General features: G+C 39.6%; 1 protein-coding gene across 3 annotated transcripts in view; it reads right to left on the minus strand.

Moving 5' to 3' along the window:
* The window catches only part of CORIN (corin, serine peptidase), a 246,751-nt gene that overhangs the window by 207,661 nt on the left and 18,112 nt on the right, over positions 1-20,978 (minus strand). For all 3 annotated transcript variants that reach the window (XM_045079705.1, XM_045079704.1, XM_045079706.1), the window contains exon 2: positions 6,404-6,548. In XM_045079705.1, the coding sequence (XP_044935640.1) occupies positions 6,404-6,548 (145 nt within the window). The remainder of the gene's footprint in view (positions 1-6,403; positions 6,549-20,978) is intronic.

The raw sequence follows: 20,978 nt of genomic DNA on the forward strand, positions 1-20,978 counted from the left end.
ATGAACTCTTCCTTAAATGTGTGGTAAAATCCACCTTGTAATCTATCTGATCCTGGACTTCGATTTTTTAAAAAACAGAATCTTTATTTTAGAGTCCAAATCTTTGGAACCATATGGACAGCTCACGGTTTCTGCTGATTTTAGAAACACTAAACTAAACTAAACTAAACTAAGACTTTGTAGTTCCAACTTTGGTTTTGGGGGTTGAGGAGAGAAACTATTTGCTATTGCTCTGTTCTATATCCTGCCAGTGAAATAATTATTCAGAAAAGTCCAACTCTCTTATCTTCAGGAATCTCTTTGCCACTTGGTTTTATACATGAGAGAAGCCCAAAGAGACAAAATTAGAGACACATAATGCATATGTATTAGCCTAAAGCTTTTATTATCTTGTCCCAAATAACAATCCTCTCACTATTATCTTTGTCTTTTGAAGCTATAGCTCCTGTTATTTATACAAAATTTATACAAATTTGGCATCCCACCATCCCATAGTATAGCTATCCCATAAATAACTATAAAACTTTGAAAGAGTATGGAGTTATAAATGCAAACCAAAAAGAACATGTTTGAAAGTAAGCAGGATTTAATGAGGTTTTTTTTTTAAAACACAGATATAAATGGTTTTATTGCTCAGTACAGCAACAAACATCTCAGTTATCAAATAGGAAATATTTATTTGAGGAGATATTACTTAATATATCCATATATCATCTGGTGCTGAATTTATGAAAAGAATGCTTTTGAAGAAAATGTCCAGGAAACCCCCACTTTCTAAAGGTTACCTAAATATAAGCCATAGTGGTACTTAGAAGTGGTTATAAATGGTATACTTCCTAATCCCATATACAGTAATAAAAGAAATCTCCTCCTAGGTATAAACCCAAAAGAAATGAAAACATATGTTCACACAAAAACTTGTACATGAATGTTCAGAGCAACATTATTCATAATAGGCAAAAGATGGAAACAACTAAAATTGGTATATGGACAAAGAAAAAGTGGTAAATCCACACAACAGAATATTATTTGGCTGTAAGAAGGGATGAAATACTGAAATATAATAGAACATGAAATGGAACTAATAGGATATAGTAGACTATAGTAGAAATATAATAGAACATTGAAAATATTATGCAAAATTTAAAAAAACTGGTTAGGAGCACCTGGGTGGCTCAGTGGATTAAGCCTCTACCTTCGGCTCAGGTCATGACCTCACGGTCCTGGGATCGAGCCCTGCATCGGGCTCTCTGCTCAGTGGGGAGCCTGCTTCCCCCTATTTCTCTCTGCCTACTTATGATCTCTGCCTGTCAAATAAATAAATAAAATATTTTTAAAAAACTGGTTACAGGGGCGCCTGGGTGGCTCAGTGGGTTAAGCCGCTGCCTTCGGCTCAGGTCATGATCTCAGGGTCCTGAGATCGAGTCCCGCATCGGGCTCTCTGCTCAGCAGGGAGCCTGCTTCCCTCTCTCTCTCTCTCTGCCTGCCTCTCAGTGTACTTGTAATTTCTCTCTGTCAAATAAATAAATAAAATCTTTAAAAAAAAAAACTGGTTACAAAAATCACATAGGGTGATATGAAATGTCCAGAATAGGGAAATCTATAGAGACATTATTACACAGATTAGTGATAGCTTAGGGTTGGGACAGGGGGGCTATGGAAAGACAGGAGACTGACAGTAAAAAGTACAGTTTCTTCTTAAAGTGGTAAAAGTGTTCCAAAATTGATTGTAGCGAGGGTTACACTTACCTGTGAATATACTAAAATTTCAATAAAGCTATAAGGATAGGAACTAATAAATAAACAAACTTAACCGAAATAAAGCACTATCTTAATTGCTTCTCTTCTCTGTTGAGAGGCACTGAGGTACTTAAAATGTGTTTAAAACTTCTATTTGCATTCTACCCTGAGAATGAAAGGAAGTCATTTTCAATGTTTGTGAGCCTCTGAATACACTATTGCCAGAATTAGATTGAAAACTGACAACAGTATGATTGGTAGAACCAGACAGACACTTGCACAGATAATACCGATAAAACTAGACAAAACACACAAAAAAGTACTTGAAGACCCTGGAAAGGAAACAAAAGCTGACCAACTCTGGAGGGGTGTGGAGTCTTGGAAGGAAAGGGTGGCAAAGATGAACTTCAGTTTTGTCCAGCCTGTAGCCTGAGAGCTGGCCACAGTTAGTACAATGTGGGCACAGACTGACTAAAACTCCAATAGAAAACCAAACTGATGATGAACATTTTTTCATGTGTCTGATAGCCATTTGTATGTCTTCATTGCAGAAGACATTTTTCTTCTTTTTTAATTTAAATTTTTATTTTTTATAAACATATATTTTTATCCCCAGGGGTACAGGTCTGTGAATCGCCAGGTTTACACACTTCACAGCACTCACCAAAGCACATACCCTCCCCAATGTCCATAACCCCACCCCCCTTCTGCCACCCCCCTTCCCCCCAGCAACCCTCAGTCTTCTGCCCATTTTTGGATGTGATTATCTGTTTTGTGTGTGTTGAGTTTGAGTTCTTTATAGATCCTGGATATCAACCTTTTGTCTGCACTGTCATTTGCAAATATCTTCTCCCATTCCATGGGTTGCATTGAGATATCACCTTACACCAGTTAGAATGGCCAAAATTAGCAAGACAGGAAATAACGTGTGTTGGAGAGGATGTGGAGAAAGGAGAACCCTCTTACACTGTTGGTGGGAATGCAAACTGCTGCAGCCACCTTGGGAAACAGTGTGGAGATTCCTCAAGAAATTAAAAATAGAGCTTCCCTATGACCCTGCCATTGCACTACTGGGTATTTAACCCAACGAATCAGATGTAGTGAAAGGAAGAGCCATCTGTATCCCAATGTTTATAGCAGCAATGGCTACAGTCGCCAAACTGTGGAAAGAACCAAGACGCCCTTCAACGGATGAATGGATAAGGAAGATGTGGTCCATATACACTATGGAGTAATATGCCTCCATCAGAAAGGACGAATACCCAACTTTTGTATCAACATGGACGGGACTGGAGGGGATTATGCTGAGTGAAATAAGTCAAGCAGAGAGAGTCAATTATCATATGGTTTCACTTATTTCTGGAGCAAAACAAATAACATGGAGGACAAGGGGAGATGGAGAGGAGAAGGGAGTTGGGGGAAATTGGAAGGGGAGGTGAACCATGAGAGACTGTGGACTCTGAAAAACAACCTGAGGGTTCTGAAGGGGCGGGGGGGTGGGTGGTTGGGGGAACCAATTGGTGGGTATTAGGGAGGGCACGGATTACGGGTGCCTGGGTGGCTCAGTGGGTTAAGCCGCTGCCTTCGGCTCAGGTCATGATCTCAGGGTCCTGGGATCGAGTCCCGCATCGTGCTCTCTGCTCAGCGGGGAGCCTGCTTCCTCCTCTCTCTCTCTGTCTGCCTCTCTGCCTACTTGTGATCTCTTTCTGTCAAATAAATAAATAAAATCTTAAAAAAAAAAAAAGGATTGCATGGAGCCCTGGGTGTGGTGCAAAAACAATAAATACTGTTATGCTGAAAAGAAATTAAAAAAGAAAAGAAAAGGATAACATGCTGTTCAGAAAAAAAAAGAAAACCAAACTGAGGGTTTTGGAGGGGAGGGGTGGTGGGGGGTTGGATGAGCCTGGTGGTGGGTATTAAGGAGGGCGCATATTGCATGAAGCACTGGGTGTGATGCATAAACAATGAATCTTGGAACACTGAAAAAATAAAATAAAGTTAAAAAAAAAAAAAGAAAAAACCTGAATGCTGCTGTGCTGAGCCACTTTCTCTCTTTAAAAAAAAAAATCTTATTTATTTATTAGGAGGAGTGCGTGCATAGGAGGGGGTGGGCTGGGAGAGGAAGAAGCAGGCTCCCTGCTTATGAGTCAAAGGCAGACTCTCAACTGACAGAGCCTACTCCCTCTCTGTTTTCTTATCACCCTCTGACTTCTGAAGTGTCTCTCCTCTCTTGGCAGCTGTGAAACCCAGCATTTCCAGGGTCTTTTCTTGTCTGACCATTCTTCCTGTTTCCCTTACTTCCTCCTCTTTCTTTATCTTCCCCCTTAAATATTCCAGGGCCTTTGACCTCAGCTTTTCTTTTTTCTTTCTTTCTTTTTTTTTTTTTTTAGATTTTATTTATTTATTTGACAGAGATCACAAGTAGGCCGAGAGGCAGGCAGAGAGAGAGGAGGGGAAGCAGGCTTCCTGCTAAGCTGAGAGCCTGATGTGGGGCTTGATCCCAGGACCCCTGCCCTCAGCTTTTCATCAGGACACATCCTCTTTCTGGTTCATCTACTTCTCCTGTTTCAACTGCCAGTCAAACTCCCACCTTCATAACTGAAGTCAGGACTCCCTTCTGAGCTCCCTTTCTGGATACTTCCAGCTTCAGATTAATAACAGTGCAGTGAAGGTTAAGTTCTAAAGTGAGCACAGAACCAAAAATCATATAGAGTTGCAATTTCCCTTGAAATGTCCTTAGAAAAGCAACATGTTCCTATATTCCTACAATCATTTCTTGGTCCTGTCTGTACTGTTGAATTTGCCCAAGATGAATGCACCCGGACTATGGCACCACCATATTTTGTTGTCCCCCAAGTATCTCTGAGTTAACATGACCAAACTCAACTTCCAACCTGCCCTCCATCTCTGTGCGCCCCACTCCTCTACCTTTATTTCCCACGTTAACAGATGGTGCCAAAATCATCCTGATTTCCCAAGCAAAAAATCAAGCAGTCAATATTGATCCCTCTTCTCCTTCACACCAAAATCTAGTCAGTCTTGATTTCTGTTGATTTTTTTTTTAAAGATTTTATTTATTTGTTTGACAGAGAGAGAGAGATCACAAGTAGGCAGAGAGGCAGGCAGAGAGAGAGAGAGAGAGGAGGAAGCAGGCTCCCCACTGAGCAGAGAGCCTGATGCAGGGCTCGATCCCAGGACCCTGAGATCATGACCTGAGCCGAAGGCAGAGGCCTTAACCCACTGAGCCACCCAGGAGCCCCGATTTCTGTTGATTTTAATGCACCAAATGCCTTAATGCTAACTTAATGCTAACAAATGCTAATGTAGGCACAGGCAGAGCCTCAAAACCTCAAAACCACCTCCAATCCTTTCTGCCTCCAATCCTCTGCAGTGCATCTAGGTCTACTGTCTTCTGCAAATACAAATTTGATCAGATTTCTCCCCACTTGGAGAGATCCTCCAATGGTAAACTACAACCCATAGCAATGGTTTTCAAGCATTTTCATACTACTTTCAAAGAAATATCGGATAAGATCCTAATATCTACAAATACATACAAACTGTATCTTATTAGGATTAATTTGCTGTATAAGTTGTTAATGTGTGTCATATTAAAAACCAGATATTGAGAAAATAATAGGTAGTTTTGGTGAAATAAAAAATTCAAGATTGTTGGTAAGCAATTTGATCAGAATCATCTTGGTATTTATTTCTCTATTTTACTTGCCTACATGTGAAAAAAAAAATCTGAATTCATAGCAATAGGTAGCTACCAAAGGTAATATTTTGGATTTCCTCCTCCAATCATTCGCCTTTTAAGTTTAACATATTGTTTATTTAAAAAGATAGCAAGATCCAAATACAAATGAATTGAGCTGTCAGCACAAATTATTTGGTTGCTGCTCTCCACTTGGTTAAAACTTTTAGTTTGAGCATGTGTTTAAGATTTAATTTGTAGAATTGTAAGTCAAAACGTTGAAACTCCTCCCCTGAAACTTGTTCCCATGGAGTAGAGTTTGAAAACCAATAATCCAGGTGTTGAAGCCCAATTTCCTTGGGACAACATGCAAGGTCCTGTGTCATTCGGATTTCATCTATCAATCTAGCTGCTTTTCTTCCCAGTGCCAAGATTCTACCCACTATCCTAAGTCTGTCTCCATCTATCACAGGGTCATACTTTGGCACTTGCTGCTTTCTCTGCCAAATTCATGCATGATTGCCTTCTTTCCTGAATTTCTATGAACTATTCCAAAGGTTAAAATGTTAGTGCCTCATGAAGACTTCTTTGTTCCCCAAAGTACCTTGCATATGCCTCCATCATCAACATGTGTTGCCCTAAGTCATAATCACGTCTTCCTCTCAACCATGAGTTCCTATGGAAGACAGACTAATTTAACCATCCCTAAGTTCTCAGGGACTTTCAAAGTGCCTGACACCTGGTAATTACACCTTGAATGCTTTACATCAATTACTCCATCAATTTCCTATAATAGGAATAACCAGCAGAATGATTTCTGTGGCTGAAACTTCAGAGTTCCTAAGATAATCAATGGATAAACCTCCATCAAGTTGACCCTTTAGGTTACCTAAGCACTAAATAGAAATCATGGTTAGGCTCATTTGAATTTTGACTTCATTTTTCTCTCACAGCAGCATCACTCACCAACAAAGGAAAGCAGGATCACCAGCAGGACGATGAGTGCACAGATACACGGAATCAACACCAGCAACAGGAAGCGGAGAATATTAGCAGTAGCTGTCTTCTGAGAGCAGCCATCACCCATATTATTGTCAACAGCTCCCAAGACCTAAAGCAAAAGGAGAAAAGGAAATGTGGTTTTAATATTACAAAGCAACTCAAGAGGCCATATGGAATTTTAGAGTACAGCTGTCCATTCAGAGCAGCAGCAGTCCTGAGAGATTCTGGTGCATGTCCTTGAGGGCATGGAACTGAATTCAGTCACTAAATGATGCTCATAAATGAACAAATAACTGTACAACCGCATTCAGAGCAGAGAAAATCATCTATTTTGGAAATGTTTTTCAGGAGTACATGAACTTTTGAAGTGATTCCACCTTGGTTTTTTTTTTTTTTTTTTTAACATATCTGCCAATTTAGTATTATTCCGAAGGGCTATAAATTACCATGGCCCAGAGCTATAAGCAAAGTCAGCCTAGTACCATGGTTAACATATTGGTGAGTAGGTGTAGACAGGACATTACCCAGACTTCATTGCTGTTTGTCTCACCAGTCCTAACCCAACTCTGCATGAATCTGGATAAAATGAATTTACAGCCATTCAACAAGGTTAAATGTATTTAGTAACTGAAGTTGAACACTGAAAAAGAGCCTGTCTTGTTGACTAGTTAAACAGTGACAACCCCTCAGGACACCTTCCACTGTCTATGCTGCCAGTGTAGCCTATCCATTGGTGAGTGGATTATGAGATGGAGTCAAGGGTTCAGATAAAAGTTCTTATCTTCAAATACTTGAAATTTTGCTAATTTAAATTTAAATTGAATACTTTAATTTTTAGTTCCATCTCTTGCCAGAGATGATGTCTGGAAATTCATTTATTACAAATGGTTAGCTTAGGGCAGTGACTTTTGCAACAGGAATCCGAGATGAAATTAAAAATGATTTGAGGGGCACCTAGGTGACTCAGTCGGTTTAAGCGGCTGCCTTCAGCTTGGGTCATTATCCTGGGGTCCTGGGATTGAGCCCCATGTCGGGCTCCCTGCGCAGGGGGGGGTTTGCCTCTCCCTCTGCTTTCCCCTCTCCCCCACCCCCTTGCACTCTCTCACTCTCTTAAATAAATAAATAAAATCTTTTTTTTTTTTTTTTAAGTGATTTGAATCTCACACTATGAGCAGTTCTTCCGGTCCCACATGAAGGTGCTTCTCACGGTTTTCTCTTAGACTTCTGACACTTCTTGCATTTTCTCCTATGACAGTTTCAGAGCATGCATAATAACCTCTGCATAACTAACTCCCAAATCTCTCTTGAGTCCCAAACTCCCTTTCAAATTTTATCATAGGTTTCCAATGCCTAGTGCTTAGCTGCATCTCTTCTTAACATGTCCAAAATGAAACTAGTCTTCTCTCTATCCCTACATTTAAACTAGTTCTTCTCCTGATTTCCATATTTTGCTAACAGACATTCTACTACTTCAAGCACCACAAGACTCTTCAATTCTTCATCATCCCCCCCCCTAATGCATTATTCAGGGTTCATTGGTTCTTCCCCTATAACGGATATCTGATTTTGAAAAACGAATGACCTTTGAGACAGAGCCTTATCATAAACAAGCATTATTCAGGGTTCATTGGTTCTTCCCCTATAACAGATATCTGATTTTGAAAAATGAGTGACCTTTGAGACAGAGCCTTATCATAAACAAGACGTTGTTGGTCCTGCACTTGCTTATTTATAGCATATAACAAGTACTTGATAATTTCCCATGGATAAAAAGGCAACTCTGATAGGTTCTTCTGAATTTCAAGGCATATATGATACTCCATTTCTGCTTTATTCTGCCTTTAAGAGAATCAATTCTTGTTCATTAACACATATTGCAAGCAGTGTTCACTACATACACTGTGATGTAATGGTAGCCTCTGTAATTTTAAGAATACCCAATGAGACATATTATTTGAAAGAACATGTGATGTTAGCTTGAGAATGGCTTGATCTCCTAGGTTAATGACTTTACTGACTCATTGCCTCTGCACCTGGTTTAATGCACCAGCCAAGGTGAGATCATTCAGAGTTCATTTATAATTTTATCTGCAAGAAGACATGGCACTGTGTTACAGGAGACCATGAAAAGGATGTGCCCACCCATTGGCCCATGAGCTGGCCCCAGAGAATCAGAGGCTCCTCCCCCCCTTGAAATGTCCTTGAAATGTACCACTGTTCCCACAGCCAAAGCCATTTTCAAGAATTCAGCCTTGAAAGAGCAATGCGCTGTTGAGACCATCTGGACAAAACACATGACTGAACCCAGTTAAAGCCTCTATATAAACTTTAATGATTCTGGCTGGCAGGTGTGGAAAAGTACTCATCATGTCTGCCCAAAGAAGTCTCATAGCAAGTTCCCTTGCTTATTTAACCTGCTGTCTACCAATCTGAAGTGGTCTGCCTCTTTCTTTAGCACCACCTTGCCCCCTGTATATGGAGGCCAGTTTCAAATTTTAACCGAGGAAGCTCCCAAGTTTGCACACCAACACACTGACACAATTTAATATAAGAGCTGCAATACTGCATTGATTACAAGGCTAGCACTGAGTGGGTGGTGCCCTTTCAGGCTTGGAGATAAGCAAGTGTGGGACTGTAGCCCAACACAGGCAGTAGTAGACTCTACTTACTTATTTACTCAACAATTAGTTATTGAGCACCTACTATTATAATAAACACAATGATGGATATAACAATGATTTCAGGCCAATTGTCCCTCAAAAGTTCAGTCTAATAAGAGATATGTCCATAAATAATATAACTATATGTCAAGGTAGCAAATGATAAGCACCATGAGTCTTACAGCTAAAGTGCCAAAGGAATTCAAAAGATAGGATCACAATTTCTTGCTGGAGGATCAGGTAAGACATTGTAGAGAACTTGAAGCAGACAAAATTATGACCTGCTTTCCATGGGTACCTCTATCTTCTCCCAGTCTATCAGCTCTCTCCTTTTTTCAATTCCCTATGTATCTCCTTTAGACTCTTTGGACCATTAATGAAACAATATTCCTGCTAATGCTCTGGACCTGCCTACCCTTCTGGATTTTCTTTTCCCCCACTCCATCATGTAAAAGCCAACACCAGATGAATCCAATGATCTACTCTCTCTGTATCTATACCTGGATAGTCAAATATAGCTGTAGAGGACTCAACTCAGTTGCTGAGGTAAAGCCTTCTCCATTCTCCTCAAACTACCATCTCCTCTCTGCCCTCACTCTAGGAGATGACCCACTTCAGTTTCCATCTTACAGAGAGAATAAAAAACAGTCAAATGAGAATTGCCTCATCTACCTAAATCTAAACCTACACACATGATCATTTATAGAACCTTCTCTTCTGTTCAAACACAGAAGCTATTGAAGGCTCTTCGTATTTAAGATGACTCCTCCTACTTTTGTGACAGATTTCATTTCCTTCTCCCTTCTCAGGAATTTTACACCTTAATTCTCCATTAAATCATATGTTCAAGCTCTCTCCCATTCTCTTGCCCTCTCTCCCCCTTCCATCAGCTTTTTATCATGTTCAGGTCTTTCCAGTTTTGTTTTTTTTTTTTTAACCATCCTCAAACCTGTATCACACTTCAGCCACTGTCCTCTCTCTCTCATCCAAAACACCCTAGGAGTTGTTAATACTTATCGTCCAAATTTCTTCACTTACTGTTTACTCTTTTACGATTTGGGACCCACTTCTGTCACTGCACCAAAAGAGCTTTTGCTATGGTCACCAATGACCTCCACTTTGCTCTATTCCAAAGACATTTTTCGGTCACCCTTGTAATGACATCCCAGCACCATGTGAGAGATCAAATTCTCAGTTAACCCCTCCCATCTGCTTCAAACACTTTCTTTTCTTGACTTCTCTTTCTCCTCCCTGTCTGGTCATTCCTTCTCTTTCTGTAAGTTCTTTTCTTACATTCATACTCTCTGAGCAATGTTGTCCACACAAATAGCTCCATTGCCAGCCCTACACACTTGACTTACATCTTTACCTAACAAGCGTAGATCTTTCCCCTGGGCTCCAGAGTTTTGTATCCAACTGGGCATTTGACCTCTCCCCAGTGGATGTTACAAAAATACCTCATACCTAACATGTCTGAAACCAAATAAATAATCTTTATCCCCATGTCTGGTATTTTTTCAGAGCTCCCTATCTTAGGAAAAAGTAATTGAGCACCTATTGTGTGTCAGGTACTGTTTGTGCACTTATATATCAGGCAGAGTGAAAATATCCAGCCTCATAGATCCTACATTCTAGTAAAAACTACCATCGTGTCTCACCTGGAATGGTTTACCTACATCTAATCTTGCACTCCCTAATTTATTCTCCACACTCTAGCCCCAGTGAGAGACTATATACCACTGGATGATGAGAAAAGGCAACATAAAAATGATCCCCAAAACGAACTAATTCAGAAGATTGAGAGCCTGGAACTAGAGATGATCATGAGAAGCATAGACCCAGTGGCATGGCAGAGATCTGGGGAGGGCTTTGGACTTTCGCAGGAGTATATGGAATTTCAAGTCCATTTTATTAAGATTTCAAAGGTCAAAGAGACCACAGTTGATATTTCAGCTGCATTAGCCTTTATCCTATTCTGCCTTCCCACAGCATTTGACTTCACTAACACATAGTACAGCCTTGAGAATACTTCTACAGCTGCAAATGGCAAAAACTGTTTTAGAATAAAAAGATACCTGCTTCTGTAATCATAGCATAAATAATTTTAACTCATCTGTGACGCTCTCTTTAAATGAAAATACCTCCCTTTTCTCATCAGTGTACACCTGGCATCTGGAGCAGCACTTGAGTACAATCAGAAGTGGATTATACCTGTTGAATAAATAAGTGAATTAAATAGCTTAAACATAAATTGCTCTTTGATCATTATGCAAATTATAACTACTTTTTAAATTGTATATGTCTTATGGAGTCCATTCTCAAGTCACGAAATTGAAAATGTATTTGGTAAACAAGTGAAAACGTTTCCCTTTCAGAAAAAATATACTAAAATTAATAGAATCAGCTTTTACTAGGATCATTAGTACAACTCCATACTCACATTTCCTATTAAAAGCTTTGAAGTCAGCTAGAAAATTTTGTGGTTTAAGAAGTACATTTTAGTGAATTTTATGACAGACAAAAATTTTTAAATACCATCTTTGTTAAGAACATGAAACAAAGTGGCTTTGTTACTTAATTAACCCCCTAAATCAGAGATTCCCATATATTCTTGGTTCAGGACACTATGTGTCCAGGTAATTTTTTTCAATGGCCTAAACCAAAAGAAATGCCTAACAATTCCACTTATTAAGTCTCTTGATCCAATTATGTTATCAGTATCTTTATCCTAAAAACTTAGTAGACATTTGAAAAAGTGCAACACATAATTTGAAATAAAAAACATTTTCATGTTATTCTTCAATAATGACTATTACTTACAAATATAATGTGTGTATCTGTTGGGCAGTGCACAATACCTCAAACCTCAGAATCAGATTGGAAATCACCGTCACTCATTGCCTGTTTGACATAGATTTTTCCATGGAACAACGTGTTATACAACCACCACCAAGAACCCAGCTTTATGAAGACAGGCAACATCAAAAGGAATACAGTACAATCTAATGTTGACAATGAACTACCTCAACCTAGTAGAGGTATGTTGGTAACTAACAAATGTTGAGTATCATTAGATTCCCCTCAAAAATTGAAAATAACTAGCAGAGTCTCAGTTCACAGTTTGGAAATCATAGCTCTAGACTATTTTCCCACATCTACCTGCCTAAGTTTGAATCCTTAGAGAAGTAATTCATCTTCAACCCCATTCAGCAAGCCTCCCTTGATCATCTAGATAGACGTCATCTCCCTCTGCTTCATCTGAATTTCTGGTCAGTGGCAGATACTAATCAGCTGCTAGCATCTATTCTTTTCCTTTGACCTTAGAAAGAGAATCCTAAAATTTAGTTCGGCCAATATTTAATGTCAACTTGAAGACAACATCTTCAAGCCTCTCTTGCAGCTATGTGAAGCCATGTGGTTGGGTTCCTGCTCATGAGATGAAATTAGAAGTGGTAAATGTGACTTCTAGGAAGTGTCCTCAAAGAGAAGGGTATGGTCCTTCCTCTTTCCTGCTTGTGGAAATACAAGTGTAATGGCTGCAGCTCAAGCATTCATTTTATTATTTTTTTAAAGATATATTTATTTATTTGAGAGAGAGAGAGCATGTGAGCAGGGGAAGGGGCAGAGGAGAGAGAACCCTCAAGCAGACTCCCCACTGAGTGTGGAGCCTGACTCAGGGCTTGGTTTCACGACCTTGAGATCGTGACCTGAGCCAAAATCAAGAGTCAGACACTCAACTGACTGAACCACCAAGGTGCCCCTCAAGCAACTATTTCAGACTCTGACGTAGAATCTATATGAAGGAGGTGGCTGAAAAGCAAGAAGAGGGAATCTGACTTCCTGATGGATTTCTGAATCTTCTCTATCAGCCCTGGAATAGCTTATTTTCCAGATTACATTCACATGAGAAAGGAATAAATCCTTGATAAATAAATCACTGTTAACATAAATATTCTATCACTTGCAGTTGAAGCAATTTCAACTGGCCTACACTTTTATCACTTTCTACTTGGGATCATGGTCATAGATGTACATACAAAAGTTACTAAACCACAATCTCAGGAAGTAAAGATACATGTTCAGTTCATTCAACAAAACCTTACATCATGTGCCCAGAAAATTATTTTTAGTCCCTAGGCAACTAACCAGTGCCTAGTACCTAGTAGGATCAGAATAAATATATGCATTCTCAATTGAATAAATTACTCACAATTAAGGCTAAAAAAAATTTTCCCAAGAAATGTATGGGATTTTTAATATACTTTTTATGGGAGGGAGATAAAAACTACTAAAAGACTTTACATGATAAATAATATATCTGTCAAGTTTGTTTGCCTTTGACCAGAAAAACGGCAACTCAGTGTGGCCACAGTGGATTATCTCCTGTTATTCAGGAGCTCGGTGCCTTTTATGCCTTCAACAAGGATAAATTCCAAAGAAAAAATTTACAACTAAGTAAATGAGAGCTTTTCAATCTTCAATTAAAAGTTTCTCAATCCAGTGTAGTAGCCAAAATGGAGTTACTGGGAGCAAGCAAAAAAAAGTAAGGGTAGTTAAAATGCAGGCAATCATTGGACAAGTTCATCTCACAATCCCATCAGAATTCCCACATTTCTAGTGACTTCAGCAATCTCCTCCCTGGTTGCCCCACATCCTCACTCATCTCCTTCCAATCTCCATATTGTGGTTCTGCTTAAAATTCTCCAGAAACTTCAGAGACAAAAACAAGCTTCCTTAATATGCCATAAAATACAAGGCTTTTCAGATGTTAGTGTGCATGTGAAACACACTGGGAGGGGCTGAGACAGTAGGTCTGGGGTAGAGCCTGAGACAATGCATTTCTTAGCAGCTCCAAGGTAATGCTGATGCCACTTTCCAGAGCAGGATCTGGAGACCTTTCTTGGTCTGCCTTGTTTATGCTCTCTCACTGCACATCATTCATGGCCTCTCTCTCTACACTTCTGCCACCTTCTGCTACTCACCCAGATCCTCACAAGCCCTCTGCCTAGAATGGCCTCCCTCCAGCTCTCAGCCAGCCTGTGTCACTCATCAACTCATGACTTGTGAATGATTCTCGTCTTTCTGCTCTTTATCCCAGTTGCAATTTACATGTATGTGTGTGATTCTTAGATTACATTGGTTATTCCTCCTACACAGTAGGCTCCATGAGCTCAAGGACTATGTTGGGTTTTGTTCCCTATTGTAGCGTTAGTACTCAAAAAGGGCCTTGACTGTACTAGGCACTCCATAAAAGTACTGAAATAATGAACCAGGGCACCTGGGTGGCTCAGTCAGTTGAGCAGCCAACTCTTGATTTCGGCTCAGGTCATAATCACTGCATCCCAGGATGGAGCCCCATTGGGCTCTGTGCCCAAGGGGGAGTCTGCTTGAGATTCCCTCTCCCTCTTTCACTGCCCCTCCCCCACTCATGCTATCTCTTGCTCCCACACACACACTCTCTCTCTCTCTTTCTAAAATAAATAAATAAATCTTTTTAAAAAATAATGACTCAGGGGCGCCTGGGTGGCTCAGTGGGTTAAAGCCTCTGCCTTCGGCTTGGGTCATGGTCCCAGAGTCCTGGGATCGAGCCCTGCATCAGGCTCTCTGCTCAGCGGGTAGCCTGCTTCTTCCTCTCTCTCTGCCTGCCTCTCTGCCTGCTTGTGATCTCTGTCAAATAAATAAATAAATCTTTAAAAAAAATAAAATAAATAAAAATAATGAATCAATAAAGTCACCTAAATATGCCATCCCACTCTCAAAAAAGTCTTAGAAACACAAGGACTAAAATGCTGCTCCATTTTGGAATATTTACTACAGACATAATAATAACAGAAATAATAACAATACAGCAAAAAACAAAACAAAACAAAAAGCCATTGAGAATTTCCTGTGGGCCACGCACTGCTCTCAGCGTTTTGCATAGAAAATAGTTTTTATAATTCTCAAAACAGCTCTACTAGGTGGCATTTACAGGTGAGAAGTGTGAGGTTCTTTGTGAAAAATATGATTAAAATAATTCAAGGTTATTGGCAAAAAGGCAGTATCCAAAGCAATACTGAGTCATTCAGTTCCTTTTTCTGAAGCTCAGTAGAAAGACCAGAGATCTCATATATTTTTTTAACTTGGCCTAGTTCTACGGCTTTTAGAACTTCTTAAAACACATTATCCATTCACCAGCTCTGTCCCTGTGAAAAAAGACCAAGCTTTTTACCCACTGAGTCATGAAAAACTGAATCCAGATGCCCCAAACCCTGTGAAGGACTAGATCCCATGGCCCTCATCATCAGAAGTTCAAAACCACCCATCCCTAAACACAGCTGCTCTTTTGGGGAGTAAGAAATAGAGCTTTTCCTCCATGTTTCCATGCTGACTCCTAGGCCAGATATGGCATAATGGAGGATTACGACTTCACCACAGCCAGTAATAAGAGATAAGTTTTAGAAATGGCCTGTCTGTAGTATTTTTCACCTTCTTTCTAGAGGGTCATATTTCAAAATTACCTTTAATACCTTGATCTAATTAAGTAAAACCTTAATTACCTGGAATCTTTAAATACATAAGTTTTCTGTTCTCTATCTTTCAGAGAGATGGAAAAATCACAAGAAAATAAGCAAACTGTCAAGAATTAAATTTATAAAATATTGCCAGAGAATGTTTTGCAATTCTGAAAAAATGTGGAATCTTCTACAGTTTCTATAGTATAGAATATTTTGCTTTAAGAATCTAAGTCTTGGCCTTCATGATCAATTTTCAAAGATGTGGATGTTATTCTGCTTAGCATAGCATAAGTAACATCATTTCAAGAGTTAAAAAATCATAACAGAGGGGCACCTGGGTGGCTCAGTGGGTTAAAGCCTCTGCCTTCGGCTCAGGTTATGATCCCAGGGTCCTGGGATCGAGCCCCCCGTCGGGCTCTCTGCCCCGCAGGGAACCTGCTTTCTCCCCTCTCTCTGCCTGCCTCTCTGCCTACTTGTGTTTTCTCTCTCTCTGTCAAATAAATAAAATCTTTAAAAAAAAATCAGAGTAGAAAAACCTAATTAACAACAATGACAAAAACCCTATTCCCTGACCACTCCAAGGTTTTGCTAAACATATGTTATCCTTGGCCTATAATAGCTCTGAAAGTGGTAATATTCATCCAAAGATACTATCTATAAAGAGATTAATATCAGCTTGCTACTTCTTAATGTACAGCATCTGATGTAGAGATATATTGATTATTTTTATTTCGAATAGGGTTTGTTATAACCAAAGATCAGGCAAACTTGAGGCAATATATAAACTGTTTAATATTAGCAGAGTATTTTGAAATGTGAAAGTTAATTCTACCTTCATAACATGATACTGTGTTATGGATTTTCTTAAATAGCACAACAGCTATATTCTTAAATACAATTATGTAGACTTAGTTAACATAGCATGGTTAGTCAACAGTCTGTGAATTTTAACCACGTACAAATATTCCTACCCAAAGGTTATTCTAATTCATATATGTTGATCTGGTAGATTTCGTAAAATTCCATTTATCACTTTGAAGTTTATGATATGAGCAAGTCAAATATCAAAACATTCTTAAGCCAAAATGACAGTGCACATTTCAGGGGATCGGATTTTATGCAAAACTCTGGCAAAATTCAATAACCATCTGTCCTACCGACAAAGATTTGCTTGCAGTGTTGAAAACAATTCAAAAGAAAAATTCATCCCAAACCCAAACTATGTGTTGGTTTGAGACTAACAGCACCTTAGTTCTCTAGGCAGGAAGCTGATGACCAGCCACTGTATTCTGGACTCCACTGGTTCAGTGGTGCAGGGAACAGCCTGCAAGGAAGACAAGGTCACTCTGGCTTGTGTGGCCTGAGCAGGACACAGAAGCTTCCTCTAAACTCTGTGGGGATATTACACTGCCACATGTTACTCTAAACTCTGTGGGGTTATTACACTGCCACATGTTAATACACTCCCAGTCCTGAAGAACATGCAGACATCAAGTCTCGGATTGCTACTAGATATTCAGCTTAGAACATTGTCTCCTGTACGATTATCGCTCCAAAATGTGATCCGAATTGTTTTTTCAGTATTAAAGAAAGGGCTAATTCAACCCACTTCCACTGCCTATCCACTAGGGAAGCCAAAGACAAGCCAATGGCTACCCCATATGTAAGAAGCAAATCTGCCAGCGCTAGATGCTTTCCTTTCTGTTCTCAATAAACTATGAAAGTATTCCCTATATGAACTATAAGTAGATTTATTGAGTAAGAGATCGGTGATTTAGATACACTCAAACCAGACATCTGTTAACTCTCCAAACATTAGCTCCCACTCTACCATTAAGCAAAATGCTTCTAAATCATCCATCACTGAATTATGCCAAACCCAAATGTCTTTTGTTGTGATGTTTGTTTTTAATGTTCCAAGAGGCATGAAGAACAAGCATCTGGTTTTCAGTAAGTCTTTTCATCCCATTTTCTGGTATTTAATTGATGCGTACAAAGTTCAAAGAACTCATGAGCTCTCGCAAAATGAAATTACTCCGTTCACACCACAACACATGGTTCTGCAAGCCAACCATGCTCACATTTTCTCCTTTGAAAATTAACATAACAGCAGCACCAGATTGTACCTCCACCCCAAGTCTCACATTCACACATCCCAGAATGGATGCCCAGTACAGAGACTAAATATCGACAACTTGTTTTTTTACTGTTGAGGAGACTGATTAATAATAATAATCCAGGGACGCCTGGGAGGCTCAGTTGGTTAAGTGGCTGCCTTCGGCTCAGGTCATGATCCCAAGGTCCTGGGATCAAGTCCCGCATGGGGCTCCTTGCTCAGCAGGGAGCCTGCTTCTCTCTCTGCCTCTGCCTGCTGGTGTGCTCTCTCTCTCTTTCTCTGACAAATAAATAAAATCTTTTAAAAAAATAATAATCTAGTACCTAGGCAGCGTAACATTTCAGTGTTTCTGTTTTGAGGGTAGCATTGTTTAGCTGAAGTCTGAATTATGAGTGAGAAGACTGGAATGTTTCAGAGGCAACTTGTACAATATTGTCTCCACCACTGAAAATCTAGGTGACCTTATAAAGCCATCACAGAGTCCCAACCATATTTCCATATCTGTAAGGGGTGAAAAATAAATGGCTTGTGCCAACCACAAATATTCCAAAAATACAATGAAATTAGTAAAGAAAAAGAAGAAGAAGGGGAGGGGGGAGAAGGTCTCTTTCAAGTTCAGATAGCTCTAAGAGTCTTGACTTCTCTCCAACACACTGAGTGGAGTTTGCTCAATTTGGTCTCTGGAGGAAAGTTGTAATAATCTTTTTTCCAGGGAGATGTCTTCCGAGGCAATAAGAAAACCTTTTAAGGTAAACTTCATTTTTTCCAGAGCAAGGTGGGAGACTCATATTTCTGTTCAGTTATAGAAGATGATCTCAGAACAAAACAGCAGGCAACTCCCCATCAGGACAAGTTAGATAAATAGGGCCCTGGGTCCTTTTTGTGAGATGACTTTGCCCCCAATCTCAAACATGTCAATGTTACCATTTTGAGGCAGACACAAATCTTCAAGAAATAAAAGATCCCTTTTAAGGTAGATACAACATCAGAAATATTTCTGCATATATTAAATAGTCTCAAAGCCTTTCCGGTATATTGCTTTGGAAACAATGGTGGCCACGGGGGAAAAGAGGGGAGGGTTGGGTGATCCAATCCTCAGGAAATTAAATATTTGACACTTACTCATTAAAATGTTTTAAATTTCACATCTTGATTATAAGTTACTGTATTTTGAAGGATGCTATGCCAAAATGCAGAGGAGCCTAACATATTCTCAAATGAAGCCAAGCTATTTTTCACAGGGCATTAAGAAAGCTGTTGAGTGTGGGCAAATCTCAGAGTCTTCATTGACCCACTGATCCTATGACAATGGAAATGTTGTGACTTTTAAAAATTCAATCAGATTGGCAAAGTGAGTACAGAACTGAAATATTGACTCCTGACAGCTGAAAACGATCAGGGAATGCATATGAGACAAAATGGATTTTATGTCCTACAACAATCCATTTCAGACATTTCAGTGCAAAGCAAAACATAAACAGATGTTGAAAACAGTTAACCTACTGAACCTACCTGCGAAAAGGAATCCTGCAGTTAAAAAAAAAAAAAAAAAGAAAGTACAAGTAAGAATTTTATATGTTAGATGAAGCAGCAATTTCTTTCAGAAGACCTGGAGCAAAGAGTTCCAAACTCAGCATTCATCATTTGTTTCGCTATATTTCATGAACTTTCTAGTTGGACAATACAGAGAATTTCTATGTTGTGTTCCATCACAAAACATGTCTATGCCACATGTTAAAATCTCATTCATGTGGCTTATTCCACTCATGCCTGTTTAGCACTTATGCTGTGGGCCGCTGGGCTACAGGAATATAAAGATGAGAAAGACATAGTCCCTGCCCTTCAGGAGTTGACAGCCTTCCTCCCAGAAGATGCACAACTTCACGAGTGACTTCAATACCCTGGGACAGAACAGTAATACCCATTTGTAGAAAGGACAAGTCCACCATAAGAGCGGAGTGAACTAAAGCACAGTCAGGCCACACTGTTACATTTTTAAAAATATGTAAGCTTCTGCCTTTGCACCAGGATGGAAAAACAGTATTTTGTAAGCATTTGGGTCTCAAACCCTGTGTGTGTGTTGGTTGAGGGAGGAGGGAAGCCAAGGGAAATCAACATAATCAACATTTTAAGAGAGCAATTTTTCACTAATGGGGCTCTCACACATATTTCAGGACATTTGGCATCTCTGGCCACCATCTAATAATAAATGTCAGCAAAAATTCTCCCCCTACCACAAACCAGGCATGGTGACCCACAATGCATCTCCCATTATTTCCATATCCCCCCCACCCCAGGGTACTATGGTTTCCGGTTGAGAAGCATTTGGGCTGTCCAGCAGGCATCAGCTGAACACATACTGCGAGGTTAGCTCTATGCCCTGGATGCAAGGCAAAGTCCTCAGTTAGCAAATGTCTCCCACATTCTACAGGCATTAACTAACACTGAGAGTTAATATCTTTAAATAAACACAGAGTTTATACCTTTTTTCCACAGAGAGATAGTATACTATTGGAGATCACACATCATGTCTTTTAATTGTGACCATCATCCTACTGGGCATATAAAAGGACACAGAAACTTAATGTCAACATTAATTAAAGAGGAGAAGCACAATTTATTAAGTCCTTCAAAACCTAACACCTACTACATTAAACCAGGAATAGTGAAGAAAAGTAAGGAGTAGTATTTGGGGGAAAATACCCATGTGGTCATTATTTCTTGGGCAGACAGAGCATGAGGCCTTAAGCTTTGGTGGACCTGTACCAAGTGGGGTTCATGAAGGATTTTAGATTTGGGACAATCTTTGCAGCCTCTGCTCCCAGGCTACATCGCTGTAACTTGGCCTAGGGTTTCAAGTGAGGCTGAGGTAGGATCCAGCCTTTGTAGTTTTGGAGGTGAGCAGAACAAAATGTGATGCTAAGATTCTTTGGCTTTCCAGGAGTAGACATGAACTCCTGGTTTTGACTATTTGTGCCAGCCTTAGAATAGATATTGAAGAAATTTTGCCCCAGGTTCCATTTCTTATTACGTTGTTTAAACAATAGTTGGCCATGGGAAGAAACCAACAAGAGGAGGTAGCAAAACCTCTGACGTACAGGACATATCCAGAGGCCTTAGCCATCCTCCAGCATGGTCCTAATCCATCCTGGATTTGTTAATCAAATAACCTCTAACCCTGGCATTAGATTTTAGAGGCTAGTTCATGATTGTCAAGGAAAGGTGGCAGATTTTTGTTTCAAAAGAAACAAAAAGAACGGACAGCT

The sequence above is a fragment of the Mustela putorius genome, unplaced genomic scaffold (genome assembly GCF_011764305.1).
Source record: "Mustela putorius furo isolate JIRA1106 unplaced genomic scaffold, ASM1176430v1.1 tig00000430_pilon_pilon_pilon, whole genome shotgun sequence".
NCBI classification, from domain to species: Eukaryota; Metazoa; Chordata; class Mammalia; order Carnivora; family Mustelidae; genus Mustela; species Mustela putorius.